Here is a 17,852-nt window from a genome sequence, read left to right as displayed (position 1 = left end):
CGCAGTGGCTGGTAATCAAGGTGGAAAATTTGCGTGTCAATGCTGTTTGTGATCTGCACAGAAAATTTTGTTGAGGTTGCTATTTGTGGTGAGGTTGCTGCGTGTTTCTATTAATTTTTTCGGCATTTCTCGTTCCACAGCTCGACAATTACGAGATCAAAAGGGGAAGACACTCAAAGTCAATATCAGTGTACCCAATCTGCGCCTTTTCGTGGGAAACATTCCTAAATCTAAGGGCAAAGAGGAGATCCTGGAAGAGTTTGGCAAACACACAGGTAAATTTATTTAGGGATTGCTTTGTTTCCGTTCACGAAATTGAGTTTGGTTTCATTTACAGCACTGATAAGCAATGCGCTCCCTGGTGTGCTTCTTTCCCCGCCCGCGCTCACAGGGCATATTAATACGACTGGAACGTGTGATGTGACGGAACGGTGCCGTGTGACCCCGAATGCGTTGTACCCCCGAATGTAAATCCGTCCAATTCTTCGCTCGTCGTAGACCGGGTTGACAAACTACGATGCAATGCCGTGAGGTGTTGAAGGCGATTTTTCGATTTTTTGTGGGGGATTGAAGTCAGTGCTTATGTAAACGTCACATTGACGTAATTCAGCGGCTTGCACGCCCGTTACTGTAAATGGGACTTTCCGGTAATGGTAGATTAGGGAAACAATGTACATGACTGCCTTCCCCATTCTGTTCAGTCCCTTGCTGTCTAAAGAAGCATATTTGGCAGATCACCCTGTTATGAAATTGTTTTAGTAGGTGTTAATGTCCCAGCCCATCACTGATGTGTCCCCTGACTCATGGCCACTTGCTGTGGTAAACCAATATCAATTAAGGTTGGTCAATAATTCTGTTTTCCTCAGTGCTACCTGTGCTGGCGTCGTACTTTCATGGCGGCGAGCTGCGCTAATTAACAACATAATGCAGGCTTGTGGCACCATCAGTTGTAATACAGGCGCGGATACTTGTTTCATGAGCCACAAGGTGCTAAGGCGCAATGTCGTTGTGGTCTGATTCGCATGTACCGTGACTAGTATTTGTGAAAAATGCTGACATCCGGGAATGGTATTTAGAACTGCTTGCTGCAGCTGGAGCATCATCTAACTGATTGGACAATTGTGTTACCTCAGAGGGCCTGGTGGATGTCATCATCTACAGCTCTCCTGATGACAAGAGAAAAACCGGGGGTTCTGTTTCCTGGAGTATGAGACCACAAGGCGGCCTCTCTGGCCAAACGTCGTCTGGGGAGTGGAAGAATCAAAGGGTCTGGAAGCTGTGACGTGATCGTTGACTGGGCTGACCCCCAGGAGGAGCCGGACAAGGAGACCATGGCCAAGGTACGTCTGGCGTCGGATAGTTTAAACGTAATTGTCATTGAACCTGTTCTGATTTCTCGCCGCTGCCCTGCAATTAGCGGTTTCCCTTACTGGCACGCACCTTTGTCGTGTTAATGTCGGAACTAGCGCGGCGGCACTCGCGTACCGTCATTCCCAGCGCCTATTTAGCGTTGGCGATATATGTTGGCAACCCGACGGTGGAGACGAGTGATTTTGCATACATGCTTTGTAGAGATACCAATAGTATTGGCTTAGTAGGATGGAGTTCATTGTCAGTAAGGGGTAGAATGGCCTCTTAGCCAACGCGCTTGCAAGCACTGAATAGCACGGTATTGGGATGGTTACAGCATTTACCACCCTTGATCTGTAGAGAATACGCTGGACCGATTTTCCAGCAGCGCTGGGTACGAGTTCCCGCGGAGGGCGTCCTGTGTGACTGGATTGACCGGCGTGTCAGCTGGCAGCTAGGTTACGGGGCTCAACCTGGGCTCGGGGCGGCCATGCAGTAGCATGGTGTGGCGCACGCGAAACCCTCTACATTCGTGTATAGATAAGCGCATGCACAATCATCCATTGAACATTGGGTGGCACAACTTTGATGATCAGTTCTGGTTACATGCTACAAGCTGCTTGCCTTGCTTTGCTGTGAAGTCAGTTTGAAGGTGCCACGGCGAACAATTAAAATTAAGAAAAGTGGTTACAAACGGGTGGTACGTGTTCACCTGACCATGAGTAGTTGGAATCGGTCTTAGTGTAAGGTTTTTGCTGGCCATTTCCTTTCATATTTTTGAGGACTTAAGATATGTATGGAACTGCCAGTGGTTCAAACATTTTTTAAAAAAATTTCTGTTGTGATGTGCACATAGAATTTGTTGCACAGCTCTTGCTCAGGCATTATCCGGCGATGATTATAGATACCGCGGCGATTATTATGAATACCACTACTGTACGACACTCGAAGACATGTATCCACGTGACAGGTGCTGTCGTTTGGGGCTGGACTTGAAAGGAATGCCGGTCCACAGCATATCAAGCATGTTCTAACTACAGCTGTAGTCAGGACTACAGAATGGGTTTGCTCTTGTGTGATGATCATATATGTCTTTTTTTGCGTGGCATGCGGAGCCAGTCGAACAGTTCTTTTTACATGTCATGCGGATCGGGTCAAATATTTCTTTTTCGCGTGCCATGCAGAGCCAGTGCTGTCCAGTGGGAGGACAGCAGAGCGTTGTGCTCTGTCAGTTATGATGATTGTATCTGTTTTCTCAATGACACCAATAGTTGAGTCCGGTATGTATTTCCCCAGGTCAAGGTTCCTGTATGCTAGAAACCTCACCCAAGAGTGCACGGAGGAGAAGCTGAAGGAGGCTTTTGAAGCACATGGGAAGATTGAAACGGTTGAAAAAAGATCAAGGACTACGCATTCATCCACTTCGAAGAAAGGGAGAACGCGTTGAAGGTTGGTCCAGCTAGTGGGGCGGATTGGCGCATGCTGCTTCTTTGGGTTTCTTGTGTCCGGAAGACTACAAGTTTCTCTTTTTCTAGGCAGCAATTTAACGCATGTTCTTCGAAAAAGAAACAAAACACTCCAGCAGCGTGGCAGTAAAACCTCCAAACGGGTCTAACGCCTCGTATTAAATGTCATATCCATAATATAGATGCCGTTGCAGCGGACTCGCATTTTGCAGGACCTCTGCGTTTGCGTAAGCCTTAAGTACATCACTAGAAAAGCGTGAAGGATGCCGGCAAATGGAGAGGTCCAAAATGAAGGCATTTCTGGTTGCATCCGTCCTGAACCTTTCGCGGTTACCAACATGTCAGTCGACCCGGCCCGTCCCCGGAAAGACTGCTTTTACTCTGTGATCAGATGCTTGCCGACCTCGCCAGCCGCCCATCGAGCGGTTGTAGGACGTACCACTTCGGCTAAATACTGGCCCGACCACAAGTCGAACCACATTGGACTGTTGTAATTTGATTCATGGTACCGTGTCGGATCAAGTTTGTTCCACAGCTTCTGTTTCCATGACTGCACTCTAGTAGCAAGTCGGAGCCAAAAAGTCGACTGTTGGATGCGTTCCAAACTTCATTTCTAGTTTAACTTGCTTCCTTGTAATATTTATGAAAGTTGGGGCAAGAATGTCGAGCACTATTACGTAAGATACGTAGGGCTGCCGTGAGTAGTCCTCATTTTGTACCGCTTGTCTAATCCTGCGATTTAAGAAGCTGACGGCTCATCTTATTTCACTGCTATAGCTGTTCCCCGTGGACGGATGTTTGCTTCATTCGCCTATCACCTGCGTGCTCCGCGCGCACCTGCGTATCCATTTGATGCGATGCTTTTTATGGAAGGCGAACAGGTCGTTTCCTTTCAAAGGAGATAGGAAACAGGTAATGATTGATATGCCCGTTTACAGTGATGTGGAAGGAAGACGTGATATTTTCCTCAGGCACCTAACGTAAAAATAGCGCAAAATTAACGTGCTCAGGTGTGCAAAGTGATAACTCTGGTGTTCTCAGTTGTAACGTAAGTCGCTGGGCCTGTCAATAGAGTTTGACAAACAGGCCATGTGAAGCTAGTCGCCATAGAATCATGGAGGATCCCGGGAAACGGTCCCGTGGCCGTTACCTTGTGGCGGGCAGCTGAGCCGCGCACATATTTGTGGTCGGTGACAGCGACTGAACAGCAAGGAGGAAAGGTGCGCGCCGGTACAAGGCGTGCAAAAATATGAGTTTTCAGTTTTTTTTTTTTTTTAGTCTTCTGGGTATATGAGGCTGAGACCGTATTTATCACTATTCCATAACTTTCATGTAGATGATAACCCGGTATGATTCAGGGTGTTTCCTCCATCCAAATAACGCGAGCGGATGCTTGTATGGCTCCATATAGGAGGGCTGCGTGCCAGAGAAGCTCTTATAAACAACTACTGGCCGCAACACTCATGCCAACTACTGTGGGACGAATTCGGTGAACACGCTATCGCTTCAAGTAGTACTTTATGACGGAGGCTGCGAAGACAGACCCTGTGAACCACGCCCTATAAATGTATTTGTGTTGGGCCACCATTCCCTACGTCATTTTGAACTACGTAGTTTGCCTTTCACGTAATGCTGGACTGTTTTATGGTCGTACAAGTCAGCTACTTGCTTAGGTTCGTTGTGTAACGCTTAATTTTTCAGCAGAATATGTTTCCGGTAAAAGATATGAGCGGGGAATTCGCGTGAGGCCTCTCCTCAACGTAAATGAATAGGCCTGTTACAGTGGGTCCACTTCTGTTGCCTCGCAGGCAATGGAGAGTCTGAACCAGTCGGAGCTGTGCGGGTCAACTATCGATGTGTCGCTGGCGAAGCCACCGTCTGACAAGAAGAAAAGGAAGAAATGCTCCGGAACCGGGAGAAGAGAATGATGAACATGATGTCTCAGCGAGGGTGAGCTGAAATGTTCTGGGATCTGCTCTTGCATCGGGATGGTCTGCGTCCGGTAACGTTAAGTACCGGCGTTGGCATTGTTCCGTCGAGCACTCCGTTTACGGCACTCTGACTGGCTGTGCGGCTGGTTGGTACATTTGTGTCGTCGATGAAGTTAAAGTGAAAGATGCACACTAGTGCCAGCTGTCTGCTTGCTGTCTGTGCCTCGGGATCCCAGTGAATTTGAACCAGAACAGCCTTACATGATATTTTATATAATGTTTAAAGGGAGCACTCCACATTTGCATGGACTTTTGAATTGAAAGTAGCCACCGTGGAGATCATTTGGTGCAATTCACAGCCCCGGTCACTGTGCGGTCCACAGCGCAGTTCACAGCGCCTTTGTCTGCTCAGAGTAATATATCGAGATTTAAAAGCTATTGGCAAAGGGCTGTCGGTTGGATGAGCTGGCTTGCCACATTCCCGCTGTCCTCGAAAAGGGTTGAACGTCTGTTGCATGAGGCGAGGATGACATTGTTCTAGAGGACTTTGAACCCCAACGGTATTTTGGGAGCACCTGCCGTAAGGTTGGTTTTAGCTGACCGTGCTACAGTTCAGCAATTAACCGTGATGGGGTTTTCCTTCAAGGTTCCCGATGTTTGCACCGGGCTTCGGTGGAGGCCACCGTGGCTATGCGCGTGGTATGGGTGGTGGCCGGCCACCGATGGGCCGTGGAGACTACGGTAAGTTCTCTGGATATGACTGCTACGCGGAAAACTACTGGTATTACTAACAATCAACGGCGATAACCCCTGTGTATGGGTCCAATGTACTCCAGTGACGCGACACGGACAACTGCTGGCATGAATAACGTCCGGTGGTATCCTGTGAATCGATCCAATGCTCGTCATTGACATCCTTTGTGAACCGATCCTGTGAATGCAGAGGTGTTATTAATTCGACGTGTGCTGTATGCGCGGTGTTTGCGTCACCGGGGTCTTTCAAACTGTTGGAATGCTACCGTTTATGTAATGGTTCTGGCGAGGCTGAATAACCACATGACATTGTGAAGCATGTGTATTGTGCATTGAATTTACTGTACAAAACGGTCGAATTTGTGTTCTGGATACTTGTGATGATTTAAGTTCAAGTGGTGCAATAAATGTCACAATATCGTGTCCGATGGTTTACCTTGTCCATCATGAATCCTGCCAGCCGAATCACAACTTCTGAAACACTTCTCCATTTCCCCTGGATCCTACCATCTACGTATCGCTACTTGGTGAGAATTTATACTTTCCTCTCTTAATGTCGCTCACACTATGACTGGCTTTTTCTGGACCTCTCTTTTCCTTCGTGTGACTGATTGACAAAATCGATGCGTTTTGCTCCATTATGAACATGTGGAACAAAATTTATGCCTGTTTCGTATGTGGCACGCAGGTGGTAACATTTGCTATTGGTCTTTCTAGATGTCGATTATGATTACGATTACGACATGTACGGATATGGAGATTATCGAGGTGGCTACAGCGATCCATATTACGACGAGTACTCTAACGACGATTATTATTACGATTATCCGGCAAGCTCTCCGGCTCCCCGTGGAAGGGGCAAACCTCCAATGGTGGGTGCTCTTTAATTTTTGGCCTGTTACTAAATTGATCCTAAATTGCTGCAAAATGTGTAGTATTAGATACATGGTGTCTGTATTAGCTACATATACATTTTTTGATATTTTGTCCTTGATCGAAATATTCGCGAGCGTTGCATCGGTAAAAGCATGTTAGTGTTCGTAGCCATGTTTGAGTCTTGGTTTAGTTGTGAACCCGAAGCTGTCAAAATGGTAAGAAAATTGTCATCGCCAGTCATGGTGCCCTTTCCGTTTCCTGGTCCCCGACCTCTACAGCAAAGGCTCACGTGGCAACGGCTGTGGTGGTCGCATGACCGCTCCAAAAACCTGCCGCTAAGTGACCCGCTTCTGTTTTCAGGCTGGCCGTTCCCGTGGGGTTATGGGGCCTCGTGGGCGCGGCGGTGGCCCGGTGCCGCTTCGTGGGACTCCTATGGCCAGGGGTACAGCAACTGGTCGTGGAATGGCCAGGGGCATGCGCCGTGGGGTGGGCAGAGGGGTCGCCAGGGGAGCAGGCTTACCAGGTTAGCAACATACATTCAGGTCGCGCCGTTCAAAGTTAGTTCCGTATGTGAGCTGTGGAGTGCATTTGCGGGAAGCATTATTCACATAGAAGACAATTGTAATAGCCTTATTCCTCGGTGAACAAACCAGGAGAATGAAGATATAGATGAGTTGATATTTCAGTAGCGCTTTTGTCGAACCAAAGCAAAAATGAATAAAAACTACGTCCAAAATTGATGTCCAAAATGTGTTGAATTCACTTCTGCTTTTGTTTCGATAAAAGTGTGTTGCCAAAATAGCAACCCATCTTTATCCCCATTCTCGTTTTTTATCCGAGAAAGGAGTATATTACTGCTGCCTCGGTTCTGTATGGATTGAAGCTCAGTCACAAAGTATTTGCGTTATGGACTTGGGCCTTAGGTGATGTTCATTTCACCTTACAAACTGTACATGTGTGCGGCCCCAGCAATCGGCTTGCTGTAAGCCTCAGTAAGCAATTGGCAGCAGGGGCATCTAGTTTCCAGGCCATAATCCATTGTGCGTTAGTTGAAACCTGCATGAGCGATGAGTCAAGCTTTTGATTGACTTTCAGGTAAGAGGAAGTTCGATGGAGGACATCAAATCCAGGGGGAGTATAAACGGCGCCAACCAAACAGCAACTGGGGAAGCAATCCCATACCGCAGCAGCCACTGCACAACAACGGCTACCGGGGCCGCGGCAATCACGAGTTCTACATGGACTCGTACGGCGAGCATTGGTAGCGGGGCAGTGTGCTCGCGGAGTTCGTCACTTCCGCCTCGAGGTCGGCGTCATCGGACATCAACAGTGAGCAGCGAGCCGGCTCAGCTCAGGGTTCGTGCGACCAGATCTCAAGCGAGTGAACGAAGTGACAACAGAAGACGGCGTCCTGGTCGGGGAGACCGGCGACCGGAAACCAAGCATTGAGACTGTCCATCGACAGAGTGGCCATTCCATCTCTAGGCCGGATCATCTTAAGTGATCGCCATTTGGTATAAACGTCAGAACATTTTCACTTCAAAAAGCGCTCACTGAAGCAGGCTCCTGTACTGGGTTTGTTGTTCTGAAGAAAGGAATCCCCATTTCTAGGTAGTGCAGTCGTGGAAACAACGGGATTTTGGTTCTTGTTGGCGTCCATCGCGCTTCAGCTGCGATATTGTTTCACGTGTGCTGTGTTGCCGTGCGCTGTCCAACCGTCATGCATTTGAACTGTACATAATGTGTATGCGTGCTCAGTGCCCTTTACTATACTTGTCGCTTACGTGGTGTCTTGCGGCCGCTAGCTGATTGATTCGAGACGTCTTTTTTGGCCTGGTTTCTCTTTCCGGACTCTGCCGCTGGCTACAGATGCGATTTTTACCTTTAGAACGTTATCGACACCGAGAACTATTTCTTTCATATGGGAGAGAATACATCGGGCACACGGTGTTGTTTGTGTCGGTTGCAGTTTGCCAAGCGTCATCTGCCTTCCATGAACGCCGAGGACGCTCTTCGCGCTGTGGGCTCCCAATTGCCGAGCTTCGTGGTTACGCAGGGAAGAAAGGGCTGCGGATCGTAGCGAGACAGCTGGTTTCCTGCTGGCATGTGATGAGATGGAGTTGTAACTGAGAGTGCCTAGTGCAGAACGAGATGAAGTATGAATATGAGTATCGTAGTGTAATAAGTATCCTCACTTCAGGCCTGGTGTCGGGTAAGCAGTTGTGAGTGCGCCGTCGCTCTGGTGGGTGCCCGTCCATCAAATTTGTATGAAGATGGTGACGGGATGCCACACGTCTAGTGCGTTATCGCAAAAACGCAGGCGCCAGCAATTTCCGGTACGGGGTCTGTTATTCAGGAAAGAATGCAAACCCATCCGTGCAATGTGCAATTTGTGTCGTTTCACACTTAATTCAATTTGTATTTGTGTCACGTTTTCATACGGACGTGAGAGACGCATCGGTCGGCGTGGCGGGTAATATCCTGAGCCTCGTCAAGCAAGCCATGGAGGGCTCGGGACGCCCGGTAAATCACCCAGGCAATGTGGGCGCTCCGCGTCAGATGGCGGGGGTGCACTGTTGGTCGCGCCGATTAGTGGGTACGGGGACGGTGGCAGTCCGGCAATAATGACTCACTTGGTTATGAGCCTAGCTCGGGATGCTCCTGCCTGACGCCCGCCCCCGACGAAGTGCAGTGACAGCTCAGGCGCATTAGCGTGGTGGGACGCAGCAGCCCCGTATCGATCTCGCGCAGAAGAGGAGACTGCGACGCGCCGTTCAGCGTTTGTTGTCTGCTCGCGTGCTGGGTTTGACAATCGTACTAATGTCAGAGTAGTGAATGAGGGGAGCGGTGGTGGTGGTGGGGGCGTAAAGCGGTGATCGTCAACGTACCATAAACCGAGATAGCCATTTGAGTCTGTATCAGGGCTGACAGCTATGCATTTTGGCAATGGCTTATCTCACTCGGCATCGATCGGTTCGCCGTCCTTGTTCAGTCTCCCAGCGTACAATAGCCAACAGCTCCGGTGAGGAACTGACTGCTATCCTGGGCTGTCGTCATCGGCCCAGAAGTCCCGGCCCCGCCCCCCCCCCCCCCACGACGTTTCATTTTCCGCCCCTTTCCAACAGCCTCGGGATGGTCACACCCTAACCCTTTCTTATCGCATTATCTGCCGCTTTCCTTACCTTTTCCTCTGGTCGTTGAGACGCAGCCAACGGACAGGCCCTGGCCCATGCGCTGTTTTCTGCTGGTGCCTGGCGCTGCCTAGAGCGGAAGGTCCCAGTTGTCGGTGGTTCGAGCGCCCGTAGGACGCGTAAATCGTCCAAACAGGCCGTAAAGCATAACCAGCATCCCGAGCCTAAAACGTTCCCGGATTCAAAAATAGAGCCACTAAGCGATGATTGAAGGGACCCTCTAGTCTGAAAGGAAACCCTGGACCCCAATTTCATCCCCCCTGCGCGCAATCCTGACTGGACTTGTGCCTCTGATTCCTCTTTCACCGGGACGAGAAACGCTTTCCAGTCGCTCCTGATATCTTCGGAATAACGTGAAGTAGTTACGTTTGGACGCGTTCTTTCAATGTGAACAAACAGCCGCTTCCTCGAAGCAAATCGTCCCCACCACCACAGCGAACATCCTCGAGTTGAATAACAACGGGCCTAGGATGTTTTCTGTTCAGAAATTCATGTGGTGCTCTGCCAGACATCGGCAGCGTCCAATGCCGCCGTGCGTATCGATCTGATAAGGGTGCGCCTGCGCCCTTCCGACGCCACGAGACCGTAGGGGGCCGTGGCCTGGCCACAGCGGGCAGACCGTGGTTGGCTAGGCACGAGAGCGGGGTACCGGCCAGCTGCAGCGGACAGACTGGCAGACTGAGCACGAGGCCGCCAGCGTACCGGACGCCCCGCCCGGGCACAGTGGGCAGACGGCGGCGGAGGGTCGGACTAACGCCCGTCTGTCAGCGCAAACCAGAGCCGTGAGTAGCTAAGCACGGGTCGGCGCAGGCAGTCCGACTGGGAGGATCCAAGTGTGCGGACTGCGGGCGTCAGTCAACACTCGCGTTCAGTCACTGCGTGCCTTCCGCGTAGTCGACGTGCGCCTTTCGCGTTAAGTCTGTGCTTGCCTTCCATGTAAAGTCAACGCGCGCATTTCGCGTCAGGCCAATGCATGCCTTCCGCGTAAAGTCGATGCGTGCCTTCCGCGCGCCTTCCGCGGAAATCAGGCCACGCGTAAACCTCCGCGGAAGTTGTGCGAGCCTTTCCATTCGGATGTGCGTATGCCGTGATGTCATTTCACGCACGTCGTCACTCGGTTTCGGAATCGAGATGCTCAGCGGCACACCGAAGTGAAAGCCTTGGGGCGGCGAGTACCTATCCGACGGAAGCAGCACCCCATTTGTGGCCTGATTCTGCCATTGAAATATGTGCATTCTGCATCTCACCTCTTTGATCCATTTACATCACCCCTCGCGCGGTCCCTAGTGTGGTCTAATGGGAATCAACATGTAGGTGCTTGATATAAGCTAGGAAGGCATTGCTCTGGTTTCGACATCATGGGTTCAGAATTCTCATCTCGACTGTTGTCGACTTCCGATGTGACAGAAGGTACGAGTTAAACGACAACTCGTCATATTGTCAGCAATCCACGTTTCAAGTTGTGCTTTGATGACGAATTATACCATGATGACTCGTAATCATTCTACATCATGATCATTATAAGACACTTGCACAGCTTGAAACGCCGAGAATTGACAGCATGAGCCATGTTTGCTTGATAGCGTCGTTAGTCAGTAGACACCCCTGACATATTGAGGATCGATAACTGTTAGCGTAAGAATTCCGAGCTCATTCAGTGTACTTGGTGAGGCCCTGTTCTTGAGGTCAGTTTCAGTGGGCAGCTGAGGGTTAATGAACCCTGTCTCGCGAAACAACAAACCAGACACTAAGTTGCGTGTTAATGTTGCATCGAGGGTTCTGTAGAGCGCCGCCTTTCTGTACACCACACTGTCAGCGTGACAGGCGATCCATCAAGAGTCGGGGACCCTCGCCCCCCCCCCCCCCCTCCCCCGTCGGCGGAACCCATCAGCGGCGGCGCCACTCCCCGCGGCGTCAGGTCGACGCCGCGCTGGTAGGGCGCACCACGCGTGTTGCAGGCTGAAGCGGGCGTCGCCCGGCGGGCCCGGCCGGTCCCGGCCAGCATGCCATGAAGAAGCAGAACATCCGCACGCTCTCGCTGATCGTCTGCACGCTCACCTACCTGCTGGTGGGTGCGGCCGTGTTCGACTCGCTCGAGTCGGAGCACGAGGTGCGCACGCTCCATCTGCTGACCAGTGAGTACCGTCGTGTGGGCTGCCGCCCCGGAAAAGAAAGGCCAAATTGCTTCCTGTTACCAATTACGAGTACTTGTGGCCCATGCGAGGGTGGGTCTGTCCTGAAACTGATGCGACCGTGCAGCCCGTTTGAAGTAATCAATCTTTCAGATGTGTGTGATAAAGTGAGTCATTTTGCGCAACCGCTACATAGACCCAATTTGGTAATCATCTCAATGAATAAGTGGATTCATTTTACCGGTACAATCAGATGCGATTTACGTATTTCTTCTTTGGAGCAGTGACGCAGGCAGAGACAGGTACGCCTGGTTAACCATCAGATTATGCGTGATGTTCCCATCCCTCTCAAAATGGTTTCCGCAACCGTATCTCCACAGAAACAGCGCCCTGCCGCTATGGAACAGACTGAAATCACTAGATCCCTGAGTCCACTGCCACAATTTCATAGTGAAAACAGGCGGAGCCGAGTTCATCGTTGTGATTCTACCGTCCGAGACTGTCTGGGTATGACCCCGATCTCCATCCGGTTCCGCGGAGATGTTGTGGATGACAAATCTAGAATAAAAAAAAATCCTGGCATGCTTTCAGACAAGACTGTCACCTGAGACACGCACACCTCGTCAAAAGATGTCATCTGAGACACGCACACCTCGTCAAAAGAGGCCCGACATGCTCATCGGTCTGGCCCACATTGGTAATCAGACACCCTCTCCCGTCAATATTTCTCAGCGTCTCGGTCATTTCGCGCTCCCCTACTGCCTGACAGCTTTTTGACAGTAGCTCGAAAAACATGGGTTTCAAAAACGCTGAGTCAAGGACTCAAGTGTGTTCGGCTCAAGGTAGATCACATGTATGTGCGACTGAAGCTTGCTGACTCACCGCCCGCCGGCTGACACGTGCGATTGAAGTTTGCTGACCCACCGCCTGCCAGTTATCGAGGTGCATCCTCTAAACTTCCTACGTAAATTCACAGTACTGGCCAACTCCCGGGTCTCCCCCCCCCCCTCCGTGTCCTCTCAAGCGTGGCGTCTGTCTAATGGTACTTCGTCACGCGGACCAGATTCCCTCTTCTCGGAGGTCCCGAATGCACCTATCACCAAATCCAGGGGGCCGGATGCTGGAAACCAGCCTGAGGACGAAGCATGTACTTTCTATATTTTTGTTGTTACGACAGGGCTAACCCGGCGGTTAGTAACATGGAAGTATTAATCATCCTCAATCCTAACGACATAATAACGATATCATAATGAAAAGTTCCTTGAAAAACTTTCGCGCGTCCCAGGTAGGATCTTATGGGGTCAGCGTTGGCGCCACCATGTGGAATATTAACCAGGTAGGTATTTTGGAGAGCAATGTAGCGGTGTCTCCCCTCGTGTAGTTGGAAGTGTCCACTGGACCAGTGCCCCTATTCATGCCGCACGACCAGGGTTTGTCTTTGCTAAAGCCAACGATGCCCGTCTGAAAATCAAACAGCCTATGAGATAAAACCAAACAATTTTACAACGTCATTCGCCCACATGCAACGGCACGCGCTCTCCCCCTCGCTGGCTGTGTCCCTCAGATCCATTGATCGGTGTTTTCCTCTGACCGCGTGCGGTGCTACAGACATGAGCTACATGATCAGGAGTAAGTACAACATCTCCGACGACGACTACCAGATCGTGGAAACGGTGGTCACCAAGTCGGCGCCGTTCGGGGCCGGCAACCAGTGGAAGTTCTCCGGAGCCTTCTACTACGCCATCACGGTGCTTACCACCATAGGTAACGACGCAGGGGAATTGGCACAAAAGTAATGTCCAGTCCCGATGGGATAATGAGCAGCATTTGTTTTACCTCGGAGAACTGTCAACTCCCCGCGATGGTCCGTAACCAAGGAGGATATGGGGAGTCTGGCCGCCGTAGACACGTCATTGAAAAGTTCACGCCTCGTTCATCAGCATGTTCGTTTACATACGTTAACGTTACTCCTTACCGAACAAACCGTAGAAAATCATCTCGCTCATCATCTGATTCAAGGCGTGGACATCGGCGTTCATGCACTGTTACAAAGCGTTTGGAAACGGATAGGTGGTGCGGTGCGAGGCATCCGTTCTGGCGTTTTTCTGCCCAGTTAACTGAATCCGTCTGTCCCTTTCCATGACCGGTCAGGTTCGCCTCATTCTGTGACCAACAGAAACCCGTGCCTGACCGTTCCGTCCCGCTCGCCCCGATTCCCGCTCTGTGGCCGGCGGGGCCCGTCTCTGACTCCCTCTCTATGACCGGCTGGGCCCGTCTCTGACTCCTGCTATATGACCACCGGAGCCCGTCCCTGACTCCCGCTATATGACCGCCGAAGCACGTCTCTGACTCCCGCTCTATGACCGCCGGAGCACGTCTCTGACTCCTGCTCTGTGGCCGGCAGCGCCCGTCTCTGACTCTCGCTCTGTGCCCGGTGGGGCCCGTCTCTGACTCCCGCTCTATGACCGCCGGAGCCCGTCTCTGACTCCCGCTCTATACCGCCGTAGCACGTCTCTGACTCCCGCTTTATGACTGCCGGAGCACGTCTCTGACTCCTGCTCTGTGGTCGGCAGCGCCCCGTCTCTGACTCCCGCTCTATGGCCGCCGGAGCCCGTCTCTGACTCCCGCTCTGTGGCCGGCAGCGCCCGTCCCTGACTCCCGCTATAAGGCCGCCGGAGCCCGTCTCTGACTCCCGCTCTATGACCGCCGGAGCACGTCTCTGACTCCTGCTCTGTGGCCGGCAGCGTCCGTCTCTGACTCCCGCTCTGTGCCCGGTGGGGCCCGTCTCTGACTCCCGCTATATGACCGCCGGAGCCCGTCTCTGACTCCCGCTCTATGACCGCCGGAGCACGTCTCTGACTCCCGCTCTATGAGCGCCGGAGCACGTCTCTGACTCCTGCTCTGTGGCCGGCAGCGCCCGTCTCTGACTCCCGCTCTGTGACCGCAGGAGCCCGTCTCTGACTCCCGCTCTATGACCGCCGGAGCACGTCTCTGACTCCCGCTCTATGACCGCCGGAGCACGTCTATGACTCCTGCTCTGTGGCCGGCAGCGCCCGTCTCTGACTCCCGCCCTATGACCGCCGGAGCACGTCTATGACTCCTGCTCTGGCCGGCAGCGCCCGTCCCTGACTCCCGTTCTGTGACCGGCAGCGCTCGTCCCTGACTCCCGCTCTGTGGCCGGCAGCGCCCGTCCCTGACTCTCGCTCTGTGGCCGGCAGCGCCCCGTCCCTGACTCCCGCTCTGTGACCGGCGGGGCCCGTCCCTGACTCCCGCTCTGTGACCGGTGGGGCCCGTCCCTGACTCCCGCTCTGTGACCGCAGGATACGGGCACTCGACGCCGCGAACCGTGGGCGGGTAAAGTCTTCACCATGTGCTACGCGCTGGCCGGCATCCCGCTGGGCCTGGTGATGTTCCAGAGCATCGGCGACCGCGTCAACCGCGCCAGCTCCATCGTGATCCGCTGCGTGAAGCGGCTGCTGAAGTGTAGCTCGCAGGAGGCGTCCGAGCTGAACCTCATCTGCGCCGTGTTCACGCTCAGTGTGCTTGTGATCACGGGCGGCGCGGCCGCCTTCAGCCGCGAGGAGGGCTGGACCTACTTCGATTCGGTGTTACTACTGCTTCATCACGCTCACCACCATCGGCTTCGGCGACATGGTGGCGCTGCAGCAGGACAACGCGCTCAACCGGCGCCCTGACTACGTGGTGTTCGCGCTCGTGTTCATCCTGTTCGGACTGGCGGTGGTGGCGGCCAGTCTGAACCTGCTCGTGCTGCGCTTCGTCACCATGAACACGGAGGACGAGAAGCGTGACGAGGCCGAAGCGCTGCAGGTGAGGCAGGCAGCCCTGAAACGCCCGGAGCTCCCAGAGTTCACGTGGCGTGTAAATGTAGGCACCACGGCCCAAAGCACACGCCGCCGCCGGTCCAATTTGGCCGCGGCGCCCGTCAGTCCCCCCAGGATCGATTTCATCCTACGGCCTGCAAGCATAATACCTCCGGCTTAGGAGCTTGCCTGTCGTCTTTTCGTGGGCTCTAGGGTTCTTTGTTCTCGCCAACCCAAGGGCGTTCGGGTTTATCCTAGCTTTGCTTGATAAATAGACAGAGGCAATTTCCTGTGGTGGGCTGTTGGCCCAAAAAATTACGCTAAGCGGAGCACGGAAAAAGGACGCAAACAACTGTTACTCAAAACAGTTAACGTCACGTGTTCCAACTAAACTTAGTGCAGTGTCTACTCGCGCTATTGGATAGTGTAGCACACAATCACGCAGTCACATACTGCCAGAATCAAGCGGGGTAAACATGTCAGCTTCTATTTGCTCCTGTTCCTACAGCCAAGTTTGCTATACCTGCCGCCTCCGGGTCGCCTGCACGCCTGTGGCTTGCGTGACCAGCACCCTCCGCCGCCATCACGCCACTCATGTCCCGCAGGCGGCACAGGAGACGGTGCAGCTCGAGGGTGACGTCATCACAGCCCGCGGCGCCAGTCTGGTGACGCGCGAGCACCGCGCCTCGCTCGGTGACGTCACCAGCGTGTGCAGCTGCCGCTGCGCGTCCTGCTGGCCACCGCTGCCCTTGCCGGGCAACAGGTGAGCTGCCGCTGTCACGGGCTCGTCCCCGCTAAACCGCCTGCGCGCCCGGCAACATCAGTGGTGACGCAAGTCACGGGCTCGCCGGACAGGGCGGTCACGGCGAGCGCGCACTCTCTCTACAAGCGGAGCAGAAACAACCCATAACTGATCACGTGGATGGATTCAAAGATCAGCAGCAGTTCGAGAGGCAACACGAGGATTGAAGGCGCTACGCGAACAGCTGAGAAATGACAAGATGCTGGTCTATACGTGTTACGTTACTCAGGTGTCGCTTTTTGCGTTGAAAAAACAAAGGCAACGAATTTTGCGCGGCAGCAACATCCACAGAAGCCTTTCAAACGGAATCCATCGTTTCGGAGAACGCCCCGCACAAAACGGAGCGAAAAAATAACGCTTCCGACCTGCTGAAATGCTATCGATTTTGATCCTGGGGGAAGTTCGCGGCTGCTCGTTACCCGCAGCCTTTACCGAATCAATACGGGCGATCCTGCTGCGGCTCGTGGCCCGGCCGCGACAGCACCGCCGATAGCACGTAAATTCCGGACTCACACCGAAAACAACCAAAACGAGAACTCATCCTAGCAGAAGCCGAGCTTTGTCCGCGCTAGACTGGTGTCCATCCGTCCACCCGAGTTCCTGATGATCTCGGTGCCCAAATCTTCCGACAGCTTATTTTTAATCGGGGGCACGGTCACGACCGGGACGGCCATTCATTGGTGGACGCTGCTTGCAAGCAGACTTAGACACCCTTCAACGCTGGGATGCTGATTAAGGGCACCGCACCCATCGTGCTACTTTCACAGAGGCTATCTCTTATCGTAATGGTTCTTGGTTTACGCCAGATCTGAACGATAGCGCGCCCGGACTGAATAAAGTGGGACGTTAATCAACGTCTCCACAGGGATGTGGTAACCGCAACACCACTGCCCACCAAGAACCACATGCCAGCATCGCGAGACACCATTGCTCCGTGAAATGTTCTGTGCGCGCGCTGTTGCCTGCCGGTAAAACACCGGTAATGCACCGGTAATGCCGCGGTAATGTGCCGGGAAGACACCGGGCCATTGTCGGTCCGTGCGGCGTCCCGTGACGTATGTCGCCCTCCTCCCTCCCCACAGGCGAGGCACCAGCAGCCGCTCGTCGCGGCACTCGCGCCGCCTGCTGTCCAGGACCGACACCCTGGAGACGCCCAGTCCGACGGTGGAGGAACTGCTGACCGCTTGCCGGCCCCGCCTCAGTGGCGCCGCCAAGCGGGGCTCCGTGTAACCAGCCAGCGTCGGGCCGAGGTCGGCCGCGCCCCGGGCCCGGGTCGGGACCGCTGCCGGTCAGACACGGGAGTCGGGAGCGGCGGCGGGGCCGTCGGTCAGCCGCGCAGGCCAGGGCCTCAAATCCGGGTGGCGAGGCGGTCCGGCCGGGCGGAGCGCGGATGTGGGGACGTGGCGGCACGCCCCCCCCCCCCAGGTCTCGTGGAGTTCAGCGTTAGCCCGCGCTGGTAAATGGAGATAACTCGCTGCTGAAAAATGGGCTGTCCCTCACCTTTTGGGGATAATCCTATGCCCTTTGGAC

The 17,852-nt window shown here is 53.3% G+C and overlaps 1 protein-coding gene and 1 pseudogene across 1 annotated transcript in view; both read left to right on the top strand.

Annotated features, from left to right (window-relative positions):
- LOC119100635 (heterogeneous nuclear ribonucleoprotein R-like) overlaps positions 1–8,326 on the top strand; it is a 46,144-nt gene extending 37,818 nt beyond the window's left edge. The window contains 11 exon segments of the mRNA XM_037223712.1: positions 141–159; positions 162–275; positions 1,134–1,171; positions 1,174–1,210; positions 1,213–1,340; positions 2,749–2,799; positions 4,625–4,766; positions 5,394–5,488; positions 6,218–6,372; positions 6,737–6,899; positions 7,472–8,326. Coding sequence (XP_037079607.1) covers positions 141–159; positions 162–275; positions 1,134–1,171; positions 1,174–1,210; positions 1,213–1,340; positions 2,749–2,799; positions 4,625–4,744 — 507 coding nt within the window. The 3' untranslated portion in view covers positions 4,745–4,766; positions 5,394–5,488; positions 6,218–6,372; positions 6,737–6,899; positions 7,472–8,326.
- A 1,875-nt stretch (positions 8,327–10,201) lies between these two features.
- Positions 10,202–17,613, top strand: LOC119100817 (two pore potassium channel protein sup-9-like; annotated as a pseudogene).
- Positions 17,614–17,852: the final 239 nt, after the last annotated feature.

The sequence above is a fragment of the Pollicipes pollicipes genome, unplaced genomic scaffold (genome assembly GCF_011947565.3).
Source record: "Pollicipes pollicipes isolate AB1234 unplaced genomic scaffold, Ppol_2.1 Scaffold_4881;HRSCAF=5763_pilon_pilon_pilon, whole genome shotgun sequence".
NCBI lineage: Eukaryota > Metazoa > Arthropoda > Thecostraca > Pollicipedomorpha > Pollicipedidae > Pollicipes > Pollicipes pollicipes.
The sequence above is the reverse complement of the archived record's forward strand: the minus strand, read 5'-3'. Positions and strand labels throughout refer to the sequence as shown.